The sequence below is a fragment of the Carcharodon carcharias genome, chromosome 2, assembly GCF_017639515.1.
Source record: "Carcharodon carcharias isolate sCarCar2 chromosome 2, sCarCar2.pri, whole genome shotgun sequence".
Classification (NCBI taxonomy): Eukaryota; Metazoa; Chordata; class Chondrichthyes; order Lamniformes; family Lamnidae; genus Carcharodon; species Carcharodon carcharias.
In genome coordinates, this window is record NC_054468.1 from 19,082,368 (window position 1) to 19,100,916 (window position 18,549).

At 41.8% G+C, this 18,549-nt stretch overlaps 1 protein-coding gene across 1 annotated transcript in view; it reads right to left on the minus strand.

The window, feature by feature from the left end:
* Window positions 1-2,035: 2,035 nt before the first annotated feature.
* eif2a (eukaryotic translation initiation factor 2A) overlaps window positions 2,036-18,549 on the minus strand; it is a 44,978-nt gene continuing 28,464 nt past the window's right edge. The window contains exons 10-14 of the mRNA XM_041179253.1: window positions 13,626-14,197; window positions 5,575-5,685; window positions 5,235-5,351; window positions 4,955-5,020; window positions 2,036-2,397 (exon numbers count right to left, since the gene is read on the minus strand). Coding sequence (XP_041035187.1) covers window positions 2,332-2,397; window positions 4,955-5,020; window positions 5,235-5,351; window positions 5,575-5,685; window positions 13,626-14,197 — 932 coding nt within the window. The 3' untranslated portion in view covers window positions 2,036-2,331. The remainder of the gene's footprint in view (window positions 2,398-4,954; window positions 5,021-5,234; window positions 5,352-5,574; window positions 5,686-13,625; window positions 14,198-18,549) is intronic.

The following is an 18,549-nucleotide window of genomic DNA, read 5'->3' on the forward strand; positions in this document are numbered from 1 at the left end:
GCTTTAGTGACTGGAAGCCAATGTCCAGTGGCAAATCACAGGGATCTATGGTCCCCTATTATTTGTCATTTACATAAATGACATAGATGACTATGTGGGGGGTAGGATTAGTAAGTTTGCGGATGACACAAAGATTGGCTGGGTGGTTAACAGTGAGGTTAGGGTCTTGGGCTACTGGAAGATATAGACAGGATGGTCAAATGGATAGATAAGTGGCAGATGGAATTTAACCCTGAAAAGTATGAGATGATACACTTTGGAAGGAGTAATTTGACAAGGAAGTATTCAATGAACGGCATAACACAAGGAAGTTCTGAGGAACAAGGGTTCCTTGGCATGTGTGTCCTTGGATCTCTGAAGGTGGAGGGGCATGTTGGTGGGGTGGTGAAAAAGGCATATGGGACACTTGCTTTTATCAATCGAGGCATAGCTTACAAAAGTAGGGATGTCATGTTGGAGATGTATAGAACCTCTCACGTGTCGGTGAAGACTCGATGGGCCGAAGGGCCTCTTATGCACTGTGAGATTCTGTGAATTTTCTCTTGTTAACTTTCCTAAAATGTATCACTTTCCATTTCTCAGATTTAAATTTTACGTCCCTCTGGGCAGAAAAGCTCCTGCTAGCAACTAGTGTGTTCTATCCTTTAACTGATTTCCTACCCATGCTGTCATATTGACTTTATTTCTCCACTTTAGTTATAAGTCTCCTATCTGGCAACTCATCAAAAACCTTTTGAAAATTCACATATGCAGCTTCGGTCATTTACTCGAAGGAATATTACATTTGTCAGATGGACCTAGCCTGGGTAACCACAGGTTAAGTCATTTCAACATCTCTGGTAGGAACATTTTGGAATTATTAATTACAGATGCAATCACTAAATATCGAAATGATCAGAAAATAACTAGAAGCAGCTAATACAGCTTTCATTAATTTTCAAATAAAATTATACTTGACAAGCTTGATAGAGTTCTTTGAGGTGGTGACACATGATAGATGGGAAAAATACAGTGCATTTGGTGTATGTGGACTTTCAGAAAGGTTTTGACAAAGTACCACGAAAAAGAGACTGTGGGAGAAAATCAATGGGGTGTAGAATAATGGGAAGAGGGGAGAACTGGTTTATAGAGAGGTAAAACAAAGAGTAGAAGGGTGGGTGGAAGTGGATAACAGTATTTCACTGTATTTTGTTCTGGGACTGTTTTCATTTACACGAACATATTAAATAGCATGAGTAAACCATTTGGCCTCTTACATCTGCTTTACCATTCAATAAGATCATGGCTGATCTGATTGCGGCCTCAACTCCATATTCACGCTCACCTCCAATAACCTTTGGCTCCCTTGGTAGTTAAGAATCTACCTCTGACTGAAAAATATTTAATGTTCACTGTCTATATCAACAAATTTGGTATGCAGGGATTGAGAGAGGTTTGGCAAAGCCTTTGGAAGAAACTAAAATAGAGGCACACTAAATAATTCTGAGGGCCAAACAAAAATGCAAGATGAAATTGACAAGGTAGTGGAATGGAAAAATAAAGTGGCAGATGCCAGTAAATGTAAGGTGGTATATTCTTGTTTAAAAAAGTCTATAAATCAAATACTTAAAAAAAACTTTGAAAAACCAAAAATTGTACATAATATTTGGAAATAATTTTTCACTGAGTTGAGATCTGAACTTTCTTAACTTGTGCCACGGAATCAATCCTGGCTCAGTGGTAGCACTCCTGCCTCGGAGTCAGAAGGTTGAGGGTTCAATAACTACTACAGAGATCTCAGCACATCATCTAAGCTGACACTATAATGCAGTACTGAGGGAGTGCCACTTTTCAAGAGAGTACTAATCCTCGGTGCCAGTTGTCCTCTCTGGTGGCTATAAAAGAGCCCATGGCACTATTCGAAGAAGAGTTGGAGCGTTCTTCATGATGTCTTGACCAACATTCAAATCTTAACCAAAACAGATTATCTGATCATTATTTCAATACTGTTTGTGGGACCTTACTGTGTACAAATTGATTGCCTCATTCCCTGACATGACATAATGACTACATTTTATTGGCTGTATAAACACTGCAATGTGCTGAGTTTGCAATAAGCATGATATAAATACAATTTCCTTTTATATTGAATAGCTAAATGTTAATCTTTGACTACAAGACCAAAGAAGTACATTTTACTGGCAGAACACAGTTTCTTTTATTCTCTTATACTAATTTATTTTAACACTGTCCAAATCTTTTACATTGCATAGAATTTAGATTTTTATCACACAAATTTCACAATGAAAATAATTTTCCAATGCACGTGAAACCAGTGCCTTTTGGGTATATTTACAGACCCAGTTCCAGGTCTTCTAGCTCCTTCAAAAGAGCATCTTCTTTCTGCATTTTCTCCATCTGTAAATAGACAGAGTTGAAGTTAAAAAGAAATCACAGATAATAATAATGATACAGTTATAACTAGGTAGCCAGAAAAGCTCCTATCAAGAAAAATCAAATTTGGCTTCCCCAGAAGCTCAATTGGTAAATTAACTGACATGGAATTGAAACTAAACACCAGAAAGGTCTGAGATTTGATCTTTATTCTTCCCAGAACAAGCTGGTCTTGGCCAAGCTGGCATAGCATGTTCATTTTATCTTGATATCCCAGGATCAGATGGAAAAAATAAACCAGAGTTTATGTTTGTGGTTACTAAGCAGTGACGCCTGTTGCAAAGTGTTTGTTTGTGGATGCTAGGCAAAAACAAGATTGCGTTCAGAAATAAAAATAAAAAACTGCGGATGCTGGAAATCCAAAGCCAATGTCAACTCCAAATTAAAGCTTGACTGGTTTAAGGTCACAAATAAAATAAATGTCTACCAATGGAGGAAATTGGAGGGCCAACAATAGTTACATGTTAACCATATACTTGAAGAATGAAAAATTGCTTTCTATTACACTGCTTGATTGAGCTGGTTCACGGAAAATTTTACTTTTGCGATTATGCAAATCAATTTCTGTGGCAACTCAAACTGCAACCTAACCGGTGCAACTTGAAGCGGATTTTGGGCACCATTTCTCAATGGTGCCCAAAATGGAAGCTCTGCCCCTAGGACCACACATGATAAGTTGTGACTTATGATCTAATTTCATCTACAAGGGAGTCAAGGCCACAATCAAATCAGCCACAAACTTATTGAATGGTGGAGCAAACTTGAGGGGCCAAATGGCCTACCCTTGCTCCTACTTCTTATGTTCTACATGCCTGGACCTCCTCAAGTCTCTTTGAACCTCTACTGTTTCTAGTTTTTCACCATTTGGAAAACATGCGGTTCAATCCTTTTTACATCCAAAGCGGATGACCGTGTACTTTTCCACACGCTAATTCATTTTCCAAGGATTTTCCCATTCATTTAATCTACAAACATGCCTTTGTAATTTAATGCTTCCAACCACACTTACAATGTCATCTATCACTGTCACTGGCAAATTTGGATTTGTGGCTTTCTATTCAATCAACGTGCAAATTTCTCCTTTTTATCCAATTCCCTGCATTTTGCATGAAAATGATCAGAATACTGGTTATAAACAGTATTTCAATACAGCAAAATATTTTAAAAATGGAAAGAAAAATTTGCAAATGCTGGAAAGTCAGCAAAAAAAATCAGAAAATACGTAGTCGGCCTGGGCAGCATCTGAAAAGATGGGTTCCTATTTTCAGTGTGGAGACTTGATATTTGCAGCTTCTGTCTGTTCCTGTCAACAAGTTACATATGCATCTGTGTATGATTATGCACAGTATGTGCTGGTGTCTCATGGCAAAGTCTAGCCTCCAATCATCTTGGAATGTTCTTGCCATTGGATTGCCAAGATTGCATGGCAGTCGGTGTGCAATGACCATCCCACGTTAACAAAAATCTTGCACAGCCATGTTCCAATCATCAAAATGAAGTTCGGGACCTGGAATATCAGGACCCTCATGAACAACCTGAACAGTGACAGACCTGAGCGCCGCACCACCATCAAAGCTCTGGAACTCACGCGCCTCCACATTGACATTGCTGCCCCAAGTGAGACACAATGTGCAGGAGAGGGCCAACTGAAGGGATAAGGTGGCAGATATACCTTCTCTGGAAGGCCTTCCAGAAAAGGGACAATACTGCCATGGGCTGGACTTCGCCATCAAAAATGAGCTTGACTGGCACCTCAGCAACTCCCACTGTGAGAGAAACTAGTGCTTCATGCCTGCCTGACTCACCCTAATGAGGAATTAGCATGCCACTGTCACTCAAAACCAGTGATGCTGGGCAGGACATGTTGTTCAAATAGCTGACACCAGGCTCTTGAAGCAACTACTCTACTTGGAACTAGGTTATGGCAGGAGACTCCCAGGAGGTCAGTGGAAACACTTTAGAGATGTCCTCAAAGCATCCCTAAAGAGTAAAACATACTCGTCAAGTCATAGGAGACCTTGATTTGTGGCTGACCAAAATGGAGAAGGTTTATTCGGGAAAGCACCAAACACATTGAGAGACTTCTTTGGTAACATGGAGAGGTGAAATTGAGGCACCACAGAAACCTGCAAGGAACCAACCACCCAACCCTTCAAGCGCCACCTGCCCACATGTAGCAGAGTCTTCAGATCGCGCTTTGGACTTGTCAGGCATTTCAGAACCCATCGAACCAGAGTTGAAGCAAGTTATCCTCGATCTCGGGGGGCTGCCTAAGAAGAGATAGAGAAAGGGTAACTCCAACCTCTGTTTTCTCTGTCAGACGCTGACAAACCTGCTTTTGATTTTGGGGTTTTCTGTTCCAGTGCCTCAAACTGTTAAGACACTTTGTTGGGGTGGAGAACAGGGGCCTTTAGGAGACATCCTAATGAAGACAGAAACCAAACTGAGAATCGTTCAGTCCTTGGTTATCTGCAAGCAGTGTACAAGCCCCTAGATGTAAAACTTTAACTTCTTTTAGTACCTGATTTTTTTCTAGTTGCTTTCCAGATGCTTCTTGCTCTTTTAATTGTTCAATTGCTTTAAGTTTCTGCAACAAAAGGAGTCCTTTAGTTAAGTAGTGAACAGTCACAGGTTTTGAGATGTAACCAACAAACCTCAGAAACCCATTTCTGTGATAAATGAATTGCAAAACAGGCACTTCCCTCTGCGGAAAACTCTCTAATCAAAATAGAAACATGCCGACAAATGTACATCAGCTTGTGCTGCTGTTCCTCTTTCCCCATTTCTTCCCAAGAACTTACTTTTTTGATGTTCTTAATTTTCTTATCGACTTCTGGGTCACCGTGGCCCTCGGAATATTGCACAGCTCTAGGTTCTTGGTCAGATGGTGCTTCTTGTGTAACCTCTGACTTGCTCTCCTGCAGGTGGGGGGGAACAGGGAAAGAGGGTTATTAACATCAAGAATCCCTGTTAGCAGATCAATGGAGTTGTCCCATACACTTTCCTCCCTTGTAAATCAATGTTGTTATCTGCTTGCCTAACAACTTGCACCCACAGGGAGCAACTATGTGAAGAGAAGTTGTCGAAATAATGGTGATTGCGATGGTGTTTTATAGATGCTCAGCTAGGATGCAAAAATACCTGCTTTGCTGCCTTTCGGGCCTCCCGCTTCTTTTGATTTTTTAGAGCGGCTTTTGAAAGTTGCTTGTCTGTAGATTGTGGTTTCATGTTCTGAGGTGGCTCCTCTTCGTGCTAGTGGGAAAGAAAATAAGTTATGCACCAGATCAAATCTCGGTCCATCTGCCTCATGAAGCATTGTGTTAGCTGCAGGTGTACATGGTGTGTTTGTTTTTGTTCTTTATTAAGATCTGTCATCAACAGTTTTTGGTTCAGACGTACATATGTTCATTTTGCCATGAGAAAATTCAAAGTTGCCCAGCGCAGAGCCATTTCTCAACCTCAAGTAGGTTATGCAACATTTCTTACCAAATTTATTTTAAATCCACCCAACATCTTTCCTTCCCCTCTTGATAATTCTTGCTGGGTGCTATACCAGGTGGTCCTCCAGTACCTCACTTAAGCGGATATGTGAGAGTTTGACACTGAATGTTTGCAGGTTATTTGGCCTTTGGCCGTATTATTGCTAAGCCAGAGCCTGTCCTCACCTGACAAAAAACCTGACTGATTTTTCTATTTCTGGCACGAATACATTCAGGTTTTCCCTCTCTAATAGCACAGTGGGTGTACCTACACCGCATGGACTGCAGTGGTTCAAGAAGGCAGCTCACCACCACCTTCTCAAGGGCAATTAGGGATGGGCAATAAATGCTGGCCCAGCCAACGACGCCCACATCCCATGAATGAATAAAAAGGTAAATTATCCCAGTTGAGATCAGCAAACATAGAAAACCAGGGATTTTCTTTACCTGTGTAGCATACTGGACAATACTAGTATTAGCAGTGTCAACAAAGAAGCTAATTCTTATTAAATTTAAATGTATATGCATTTCTTAATTTTGAAAGCCAAGCATTTTGAAGGAACAGTGGTAACCATCGTTTTTCCTTGCTCATTATTACTGGAGGGAGAGATTGAGTAGAATAGGCCCATGCTCTTTGGGCTTTTGAAGAATGAGGGGCCATCTTATTGAAACATCCAAGATGCTGATAGTGCTTGACAGATGTATTCAAATCAATTTTTATCAAATACATATGTGAATCACTGAGCTTGACAAACTAGATACTGAGAGGCTATTTCCTCAGCTCAAAAATCTAGAACGAGAAGTGTCAGAATAAGGGATCAGCCATTTAGGACTTATTCACTGAGTATTGTGAATCTTTGGAATCCCCTACTTCAGCAAGCAGGGCATACTTAGTTGTTGAGTATACCCAAGGCTGAGATTGATGGATTTTTGGATTTTAAGGGGATCAAGGGATATGGATATTAGGTGGGAAGTGGAGGTGAGGATAAAGATCAGCCATGATCTTATTGAACAGCAGAGCATGAATCGAGGGGCCGAATGACCTATTCCTGCACCTATTTTTTTATGTTTATACTGATCTCTTGAATATATTTGACAGGGTGAGCACAGGCCAGACATTTTCCTGAGAGAGGGCTAAAATTAGAGGGTGAGTCACAAGTCATATTAATTACATAAAATATTACCATTACGAACTGGGAGCCAGCAAGATAGAGCCTTTGCCTGAGTTGGCGCATTTTCCATTTACCGCTGATCTATCTGACAGTCTCTGAATGAAATCAACAGTTTAGTACCTCATTTAGCAAACTCATTCTTTCATAGGAATGATTTGTAAGTTTTTGTAGGCCATATGGGTATGCTTCATTGAGCTCTGTGGTTCACATATGAATGTGTTCAAATTAATTTTTACACAACTCATTTTAGGGATATTAACAATCCTTGGGTGCTCTGATTTAGGATTTAACCACCTAAGAAGTAACAAGCCTAAAAAGACTACTCCACAAATACCAAATTCAAACAGGTCAAGCCAGTGAGTAAGAAATACAAGTGCAAATAGGACTGAGTTGCCATGTGGTCCAGGTGCTGCAGGTCAAGTATCTCTGTCGTATAGAATCTTTAAGACTGCCCTGATCATTCTCATTAGTCTGAGTTGGGATATGAATCCAGGAACCAAGAGCTAAAAGCATCACATCACCTGACTCCGCAAGCTGTTTCCAATCAATAGATTTTACTTCCCTATCATTAAGTGATCACGTGACTTTGCTTAATAGCTGCCTGCTACAGTAATCTTCATATTATAAAGAAAATGCAGTACACTGTAATAAAGGAAAACATTTCTGCAGTCTACTTCAATTCAAAAGTGAAGGGAAAAAAATTACTTTGAAATACTCAACAATATAAGGGCATTTCAGATGTGCATTTCAAAGATGAGTTGGCTGGTCCGTCAATCTTTTCTGTTGACGGTGCACCCTTACTAAAGAGATGCATGAATTTCACAATGGCTCTGATGCGTCATTTTTTAAATTAGGTGTTTGCTTGAGTTTTAGGACTGTCTGGAGTTGAATACTGCTTTTAATGTGCACTTTATAAAATATAGCTTTAAAATTTGTTACATCTTCATGCATGTACAGGGCGAGGCTACCCCACATTAGTGGGTAATCTTACTTAATCAGAATGACACTTCTGTATTCGAGCTTCCAGGTTAGGGTGGAACCTCATCTCCCTGTCACCTGAATGTCATGGGGAGATGGCTACATTGTTGGAAATGGTAATAGCCTGCTACTTGTGCAACATGTATATTTATCACCATTTGTCAACCCAAGCCTGAATGTTGTCCAGTTCTTGCTGCATGCTGGCACAGACTACTTCAGTATCTGAGATCCTGCAAATGTTACTGAACACTGTGCAATAATCAGCAAACATCCCTACTTCTGACCTTATGTCGTTAGGAAGGTAATTGTCGAAGCAGCTGAAAATGCTTGGGCCTAGGACACTATCCTGTGGAACTCCAGAAATGATGTCCTGGGGCTAAGATGATTGATCTTCAACAACCACAAACATCTTCCTTTGCGCTAGGTATGACTCTAGCTGGTGGAGAGCTTTCCCCAGATTCCCGTCACAGAATCGTTACAGAGCACAAGGAGGCTATTTGGCTCATTCATTGACTTCAATTTTGCTAGTGTTCCTCGGTACCATACTCAGTCAAATGCTACCTTGATGTCAAGGGCAGTCACTCAAACTTCGCCACCGGAATTCAGCCCTTTTGTCCACGTTTGGACCAAGCCGGTAATGAGGACTGAAGCCGAGTGCTCCTGGCAGAACTGGGCATCTGTTGAGCAGGTTACTGGTGAGTAAGTGTCACTTCGCAGCAGTGTTGCCGACACTTCCGTCACTTTGCTGATGACCAAGTGTAGATCAATGGGACTGTAAAAGGCAGGATTGAATTTGTTTTGCTTTGTGGACGGAAAAAAAATGGGCAATTTTCCACTTTGTTGGATAGATTCCAGTGTTGTAACTGTACTGGAACAGCTTGGCTAGGTGTGGCTAGTTCTGGAACACAAGTGTTCAGCACTACAGCCAGGATGTTGTTAGGGCTCATAACCTTTGCCATAGTGCGCTCAGCCATTTTTTGACGTCACGTTGAGAAAATCAAATTGACGGAAGACTGGCATCTATGATAACAGGGTTCTCAGGAGGAGGCCAAGATGGATCATTCAATCAGTACTTCTGGCTGAAGGTGGTTGCCTTATCTTGTCTTTTGCACTAGTGTGCTGGACTCAGGCAGCATTGAGGATGGGGATGTTCATGGAATCTCCTTCTCTGTTTGTTGTTTAATTGTCCACCAGCATTTGCAACTGAATGTGGCAGGATTACAGAGCTTTGATCTGCTCCACTGCTGTGGGATCACTTAGCTCTCAATATAGCATGCTGCTTCCGCTGTTTAACAAGCATGTAGTCCTGTGTTCACCATGTAGGCATCTCATTTTTTTGTATACCTGGTGCTGGTCCTGGCATGCTCTTCTACACTCCACATTGAACCAAAGTTGATCCTCTGGCTTGATGGTAATGGTAGAGTGAGGGATATGTCTGCTGTTGATGATGATGACGAGGCTAACAACACCTCATGGATGCCCAGTTTTGAGCTGCCGGATCTGTTCTGAATCTATCCATTCAGCATGGCCACCCAACACAAGTGAGGGTGTCCTCCATGTGAAGATGCGACTTCATCTTCACAAAGGCTGTGCGGTGGTCACTCCTACCGACACCATCATGGATAGATACATCTGCGACAGGTAGATTGGTGAGTACATAGTAAAGTAGGCTCAATCTGGCAGTTATGTCCTTCAGGACTTGGCCAGCTTGATCAGTAGTGGTGTATCCTCTATGATGGACATTGAAGTTCCCCACCCAGGAGTAAGTTCTGTGCTCTCCCTCAGTGTTTCTTCAAAGTGGTGTTCAACATAGAGAGGTACTGATTAGCTGAGGGGGAGGCAGAGTAATCACCAAGGCTCCTTTGACAGCACCTTCCAAACCCATGACCTCTCCCACCTAGAAGGGCAAGGACAGCAGATGCACGAGAACCCCATCACCTGCAAGTTTCCTTCCAAGTGACATGGCATCCTGACTTGGAAATATATTGCCATTCCTGCACTGTCACTGGGTCAAAACCTGGTACTCTCTTCCTAAGAGCACTGTACACCACACCGGTTCAAGAAGGTGGCTCACCACCACCTTCTGAGGGGCAGTTAGGGATGAGCAACAAATGCTAGCCTTTTCAGTGATACTCACATCCCAGCAAAGATTAAAACAACAAAAAAAAAAAAAATCGGCAAAAGATGTCATTGCCCATTGTTTGACTGGATGCCATGAAACTTCATGAGGTCCAGAGTCAAATGATGAGATCTCTACCCCATTATATACACTCTGTTGCCACCTTTGGTGGGTCTCTCCTGTCAGTGGGACAGGACATACACAGTGATGGTGATGGAGAAATCAGGGACTTTGCTGTAAGGTATGTTTCGGTGAGTATATCTATGTCCGTCTGTTGCTTGACTAGTCTATGGGACAGCTCTCCCAGTTTTGGGACAAGTCCCAAGATGTTCATGAGGACGACTTTGTGGGGCAGGTTGAGCAGGTTTGCTTTTGTTGTTTCCGGTGCCTAGGTCGATGCCAGGTTGTCCATCCTGCTTTATTCTTATTTGACTTTTCTGTAGCAGTTTGTTATAATTGAGAGGCTTGCTGAGCCACTTCAGAGGTAGTTAAGAGTCAACTACATTGCTGAGAGTCTGGTGTTGCATATTGGTGACACCAAATTCAAATGGCAGATCTTCTTCCCAAAGAGACATTAGTGAACCAGATGGGTTTTTAATGACAACCTGGTATCTTCACGATCACCATTAATGAGGCTGGAGTTTTTAACTCCAGATTTATTTAATTAACTGAATTTAAATTCTCCAGCTGCCAAGATGGGATTGAACTCATATCTCTGGATCATTCATCTAGGCTGACCACTCCAGGAAGATGACGATACTATAATCCCCTATTATCCCATTGCCTTTTGTGGTGCCTTGTTGAGTGCAAAAAAGGCTGCCATGTTTCCTACATTACTCTACAGCAGTGACTTTGATTGCTTGTGAAATGCTTTTGGACAAGTGAACAAAACTGTTGCCACTGTAAAATGTGTGAACAAACACAAGAATGCTAAACTGCTCTGTCTCCAGCATGGTGGTTCAGATGCCCTGAATGAATGGGAATATATATATTTATCTCCATCCCACTGTCCTGTGAATTTAACCCACTCAGAGTTAAATTTAGCTCATTCATTGTCGGAGGAATGGGGGGGTTCTGGAGCCAACACTCTCTCCTTCCACTTTTAGCACTTCTCCGCAGTAGAGTTTATGGGGTTAGTTTCCAATTGTGTTGTGGTTTGTTGGATGAGGTGCTGTCACATGGCAGTTTGCAGCAAGTTCTTCCCATGCACTGATTTAGCTCATTGCTAGCATCTTTAACATATTGCACAAATAATTCCCTGTAGTGGATGTAACAAGACAGGTTTGGGAGAAGGTAGCTCCTCAGTCCACTTGAGCTCCTCCTCCTCCTGCAGGTACCAAGCACTGAGAGGGTACTGGCGACCGGGGATTTCCATTGGATTGGTCCATGATTGGCAAAGGACTGCAGTGGTTTGCTGTTGCCTTCTGCAGTATGGCCGACCAGGAAACTCTCCCGCTCTTTACCGCCTGCTATTGGGCATATTGGAAGGATTTGCAGGCTGATAATCAACCTGCTTGGCCATGTAATGCATGCACCTTCCACAGCCATCAAGTCCTGGAGTGGGACTTGAAGCTGGAATTCCTGATCCAGAGGTATGGATGCTACTACCTTGCCATAAGACCTCCACCCACTTGAACATGCCCTGCTATTTTTATGTGTTCACATGAACCCCGAAGACAGACAAATAGGCCACAGCGTCATGTCCCATGCAAAGGGGCAATGTAACACTCTCTCAATACTGCCAACTGCACACAACTGGTGGAAGATTGAAAGTTCAAATCCCAGTATGGACTCCAGTACATAATCCAGGTTGACAATTATGCAGAGCTGAGGGAGTGATACAGAGGTGCCATCTTTTAAATAAAGCTCTAACTCCATCTGCCTTCTCTGATGATGTATAAGATTCCATGACCCTATTTAAAGAAGGGCAGGGAGTTACCTTGATGTTCTGATCAACATGGCTGCCTTGACCAACACCACTTTAATCAAATTATCTGGTCATTCATTCATTTGTTAGTTATTAGGATTTTCTGTGAAAAACAATTGCATAACAACAGCAATGAGGATTTTTAAAAAAATTCATTCACTGGATTTGGGCATTGATCATTGATGCCTAGGTCAGCATTCATTGTCCATCCCTAATTGCCCTTGAGAAGGTGGTGATGAACCACCTTCTTGAACAGCTCTGGTCCATGTGGTGTAGGTACACCCACAGTGCTGTTAGGGAGTTCCAGAATTTTGACCCAATGATAGTGAAGGAAAGGCAATATAATTCCAAGTCAGGATGGTGTGTGCTTGGAGGGGAATCTGCAGCCCTTGTCCCTCTAGGCGGTAGAGGTCGTGGGTTTGGAAGGTGCTGTAGAAGGCACCTTGGCAAGTTGCTCTACACACTGCTGCCACTGTTTATCAGTGGTGGAGAGAGTAAATAATTAAGGGAGTGGATGGGGTACCAACTAAGCAGGTTGCTTTGTCCTGAATGGTGTTGAGCTTCTTGAGTGTTGTGGGAGCTGCACGCATCCAGGCAAGTGGAGAGTATTCCATCACACTCCTGACTTGTGCCTTATAGATGGTGGACAGGATTTGGAGTGTCAAGAGGTCAGTTACTCTCAGCCGAATTCCCACCCTCTGACCTGCTCTTGTAGCCACAGTATTTATATGGCTGTTCCAGTTCAGTTTCTGATCTGATGAAGTGCTTTATAAATGCACTGGAGTGTCAGTGCTCAAATCTTGCAGTATCTGAACTGCAGTACTTGAATCCATAACTTTTGGACCCAGAGGTGAGAGTGAACTAAAGGGTGCTGATGCATTAACATCTAATTTTTCAATTTATCATTTCCTGTTACATTCATTCCTTTCCCTTAAACATTCAGGTGGGCCAGGAATATAGTGCATTTTTTTTAGGAGTCTCTCACCCTAAGTTCTGAAATGTTAATCTGGCTTCAATACACATGGGAGAATGTAGCGTAGTGGTAAAGTCACTGAACTAGCAGCCCAGAGGCCCAAACTAATGGAGACATACATGCTCTGGGGACATGGGTTCAAATCCCACTATGGCAGCTGGTTGAATTTAAACTGAGTAAATAAACCTGGAATTGAAAAGCTGGTCTCAGTAAAGGTGACAAATATTCTTTGGGGAAGGAATTCTGCCATCCTTACCCAGTCCGTCCTACACGTGACTCCAGACCCACAGTGATGTAGTTGACTCTTAACTGCCCTCTGAAATGGCCTCGCAAGCCACTCAGTTTAAAGGCAATTAGGGATGGGCAACAAATGCTGGCCTTGCCAGCGATGCCCACATCCCATGAAAGAATAAAGAAAAAAAATTCATAGCAGGCTTCTGATGATGGGAAATTTATAGCAATAGCAAATAAATTACTAGAAGTTGTACAAATTTTAAAAAGGGAATCCAAACTCAAATAAGCAAATGTACTGAATCACACTCACCAATTTTGAGCTAGTTATTGGCTTGTTTCTCAATGCTGGGGGTCTGTAAGCCTGTGCAGGTTTGACGTCAATACTAGGAACATCATTGGGAACAGTCTGATATTTGATGGCCTTTTCTGGGAAAGCCCCTTCTACAAACGGCTGCCACTGCACTTCCCAGAGTTCAGAGTTTGATGGCACCTCAATTTTGTGACGGACTGCGCCACTGTAGTGCCAGATCTTGTAGCCGTTGCTAACCCGTAGTCTTGGTGAGCAGGTTGCTGTGACAATGTGCTCTCCATCCGGGCACCAGGAAAAGAAGGTTGTATCAGCGGCTTGGGGCTTAGAAATCTGCTTGTATTTTTTTACGTCCCAGACTTCCATCTGTCCTCTGAGGTTTCCAAAGCCCGCTAGCACGAGGATGTGTCCCTGAGGGCTGTAGAATGCCGCATTCCGAGGGCCAGTGCCAAAGTCAAAGACTGGGTCACACTTATGGTTGAAGACAGTAGCTTTGGCAGGCATGAAACCATATACAGCGCAAAATTCAAGTGAGTTTGGATTCCAGACCACATCATAGATTGGGCCATTTTTTGCTGGAAAAAAAAAAAGAATTGTTTCAACAATAAGATGCTGGTACTCTACTTCAGTGCATAATGACAATAAAAATGGCTTCCATTTACACAGCATCTTTAACTGAGGAAAAATGTTGCGAATAACCTCACAAGGGGTAATCTGACAAAAATGATGCCAAGCTAAAGAAGGTATCAGGAGCTTGATGAATTGGTAGTATTCTTGCTTGAATCAGAGGATTGAGAGTTCAAACCTCCTAATATACTTCAACATATAATTTAGGTTGACATTTCTGCAGTGCTGGGTGTAAGGAAGTCCACGTTTAACAATTAGTCTTTGTTTAGATTTGTGTCATGATCAAGTAATAGAAGTATATTAATCAATTAACCTTAAACTATATTCCGCTTAATTGTAATCAATGCAGGATACTAGTACATCATTTGACTGGCTCTTTGTAGTTGACAACTCAGACAAACCACGTGGCCTGATGCAAGTGCAAGCCACCTTTTTATGGTTAAATTACAGAGTAAATGCTGCAAAGCCATCAAGGTTGAGCAGTCCCAGTCTAGGACCATCATACTCCCTGGTAATTAAAACTTATCAGTGGTACTTGATACCTATGACTCAGAGGGGAGTTAGAAAGGTCTACTGTGTAAAGGAAACAGTTGTAAAGTGTTGAACATTCAGCCTTATATCATAAATTAGTGCAGTTTTTAAACTTATAATGCCTTAAAGCAGTAAATATTTGTGTATTTATCTTTTGTCTATGTATCTTTTGCTTAGGATTAAGTTCTGTAATCAGTTTTTATAGCTATGTAGTCCTTCTGACTCATATTCAATCAAATGTGTCACGCTGTACAGGGAGTAGAGCTATATAGATTGAATGAACTTGCATTTATTTTGTGCCTTCTCATGCCTTGTAACGTCCTTAGGTGCTGAAGTGTAGTCACTGATATTGTTTACAAACATGGTAACCAATTAGCGCAAAACAGGGCCCCACTAACAGCAAATGAATCGATGATCAGATAGGTTGGTTGATCAACTTATGTTGGTTGAAGGAGTGAATGGTGGTCGGAGCATTGGGAGAACTCCTTCACTCCAGATAATTGTCAGTGCGTCTAGGCTGAATTGGGAAGCAAGAACCACGTTAAGCCAGTAAAGTTGCTGCCTAAATTTGTTAAGTATTACCTCTTGTTGAGTTACATCACTAAATTGTCTCCTATTGTCTGAATGATTTAAGTCTCAAAAGAACAAATTAATATTAAGTGAGAGCAGCCTTATGGATATGGAGGTTAAAATACCCTCAAAACCTTATGAGGGAATGCCAGATTTGGATTAGACATTAAACAAAGGTCCTGCCTACTCAATTATGTGAAAAGGATCCACTGACAACTATCTGGAGCGAAGAAGTTCTCCCAATGCTCCGACCATCATTCACCCCTTCAACCAACATAAGTTGATCAACCAACCTATCTGATCATCGATTCATTTGCTGTTAGTGGGGCCCTGTTTTGCGCTAACTGGTTACCATGTTTGTAAACAATATCAGTAACTACACTTCAGCACCTTAGGACATTACAAGGCATGAGAAGGCACAAAATAAATGCAAGTTCATTCAATCTATATAGCTCTACTCCCTATTGGGTATGACTATTCCAATGCTTTCCTGAATTGTCTCTCATCTTGCACCCTTCATAAACTTGACTTCACCCAAAACTACGCTGCTCATGTCCTAATTTGCACCAAGTTCAGTTCACCCATCATGCCTGTGCTTGCTGACCTACACTGGCTCTCAGTCCGTAAACATCTTGCTTTTAGAATTCACATCCTCATTTTCATTTCCTCCATGGTCTCGCCCCTCCCTATCTCTGTAACCCCCTTCACCATTACAACCCTCTGAGATTTCTGTGCTCCTCCAATTCAGGCCTCTTGAAATCCCTGAATGTAACTGCTCCACCATTGGGTGGCCGTGCTTTCAGCTGCCTGGACCTTAAGCTCTGGAATTCTCTCCCTAAACCTCCCGCTCCCCCTTTAAGAAATTTCTTAAATCCTATGTCTTTGACCAAGTTTTTGGTCATCTATCCTAATACCTCCTATGTGTCTCAGTGCCAAATTCTGTTCGATAACAATGCTGTGAGGCATCTTGGGACATTTTTATTAAGTTCAAGGCGCAAACGCAATTCGTTGTCGGCTTGAGGAGCAAAAACATGCATTACAGGCTAAACAAGCATATGGAGTTTTAGAGGTTTACAGCACCCAAGCAGGCCAGTTTGGTCTATTGCATCTACCCAGGTTCTTTGCTAAAGAGCAACGCAAAGCTAATGACACAATACACAACATGGTGGCCACACAGCCAGAGAGAAAGTAAGGCAAAGAAAAGGGAGTGGCTCATCATCCATTGGAGGAGCACAGCAGGCAGGGTGACTCGAACAATAAATTCCTGGTGACCTCAATTTGTCTCACCGGCATAGGGCAAAGAAAATCACAAGCAACAACACGGCAATTTTTCCTTTTTTTTTTGCTCTGGTTAATAGAACATATTGCACTGAAAGGGTCCTGGTGGAGCTCTTTCTGTAAAGTAATTTATATTTCAGAAGGTAGATACAGATGAGGAAGGTCATTCAGCCTATCCTTGCTCATCCATCTATAGACCAACTTCATTACAGCATCCAGCTGTTCCTTGCTTCCAACCAAGGCTGTTGCTCATTTGAGCACGTGTCTTTGGCCTTCTCTCACACTTCATTTGGAAGTAATGTTCTATATTTACGTTTCCTGTACAGTTTTGCTAGACTGCTCCATACCCAAGGTCACTCTGTCAATTCTAGAAACTGCACAATATTTACATCAGTCCGAAATAGCCTGGTCTGTGATTTGTATACAGGTGCAGAATCAGGAACTTTTTTGCTGTTCAAGGAACATCCATTCTATCACAGCACAAAACAAAGCAATCTAATGCATGGCTCCTCTCCTCAGCACAGGATATTTGAATTAAATAACTAATACAATAGTGGGAAATCCCCCCTTTCCCCTAACGTTAAAGTCCAAATGAACTGGCCTGGTAAGTCTTGAAAATGTTAATCTTGAGCGAACCTCTAGGTGTTGACCTCCGTCCATTTTACTTTCCTTATTGTAAGGGAGTGCATAGATTTTGTTTGATACTTCCCCTGACAGCATAAGCACAGTGAGGAGCTCACCATCCTGACTTGGATATATTCCTTCACTTGTCGCTGGGTCAAAATCCTGGAACTCCCTTCCTAACAGCACTGTGGATGTACCTACACCACATGGACCACAACAGTTCAAGAAGGCAGCTCACCACCATCTTCTCAAGGGCAATTAGGGATGGGCATTAAATGTCGGCCCAGCCAGTGAAGCCCACATCCCGTGAATTGAAAACCAAGTGGGAAATCATGGATACTAATCCAAATCCAATCATTGCATGAAACCAGCAAAGCATTGGGGTTCCCAACTCTGGTTGGGCACTTTCCTGGGGTGGGGTTTGATCGCATGACAGTTGATCACATAATTTTATTGCAGTTTGCAAATGTTATTACATTCACGGTATAAAGGTTAAGCACCATGCCCTCACCAACACATTTACCCCACTCTCCAATTTATTGAAGCTGCAATGTTGATACTAAGCTCAGGTATTTCCATTAAATGATTATTGCATTGTTAGGGAATTATAACGATTGCTGGTGATCAGTAAAAAAACTCATTTTATTTCAGCTGTAACCAAAAGTGCAATTAAAAAGTAAACAAATTTGACAAAATATAAATCAGAGATGTCAGAAATCATGTAACCATGTTAGCAGCTTTAAATTACTAAACTTAGTCAATCAAAAAGGTCACAACATTAGTAATTGTGCAGTGGTAACAAAACAAACACATATCAAGAAGATTTATTTGACTTCTGTCACCTCAATGTGTGAAAGTTACTGTTAACAGTGGACAAAGTTGAAATTTTCGGAGAGCAGGCAGGCAATTCCCAAGCCAGAAGACAGGCAGAAATGATTGTGGGGTGGGAACTGCAAGTACTAACCACAAAGAGACTGAGACAAACCACAAATGCAAGGTGCTTTTCTTCCAGGTTGTGAGCAATAGTGCTCAGAAAGTCAAACTTTAATTCTGAGAAACTCCCAGTTTAAAATATTAAATAAACAAGCTGCAGGGCAGTTACTTTGATGTTAATACATTCAGGCAAAAGACTGTACTCTTATGCTGGGATGTTAATGTAGCTGGAACATATACAATAATCAATTAGCAATCACTAACCTTTTTAAATTATCGGATTATAATCCAGCACAGGCCAAATGTCTCAACTCAAATATCTCTCAGAATTTTCCTTTGACCAAATGTGTGCATCAGGGGACAC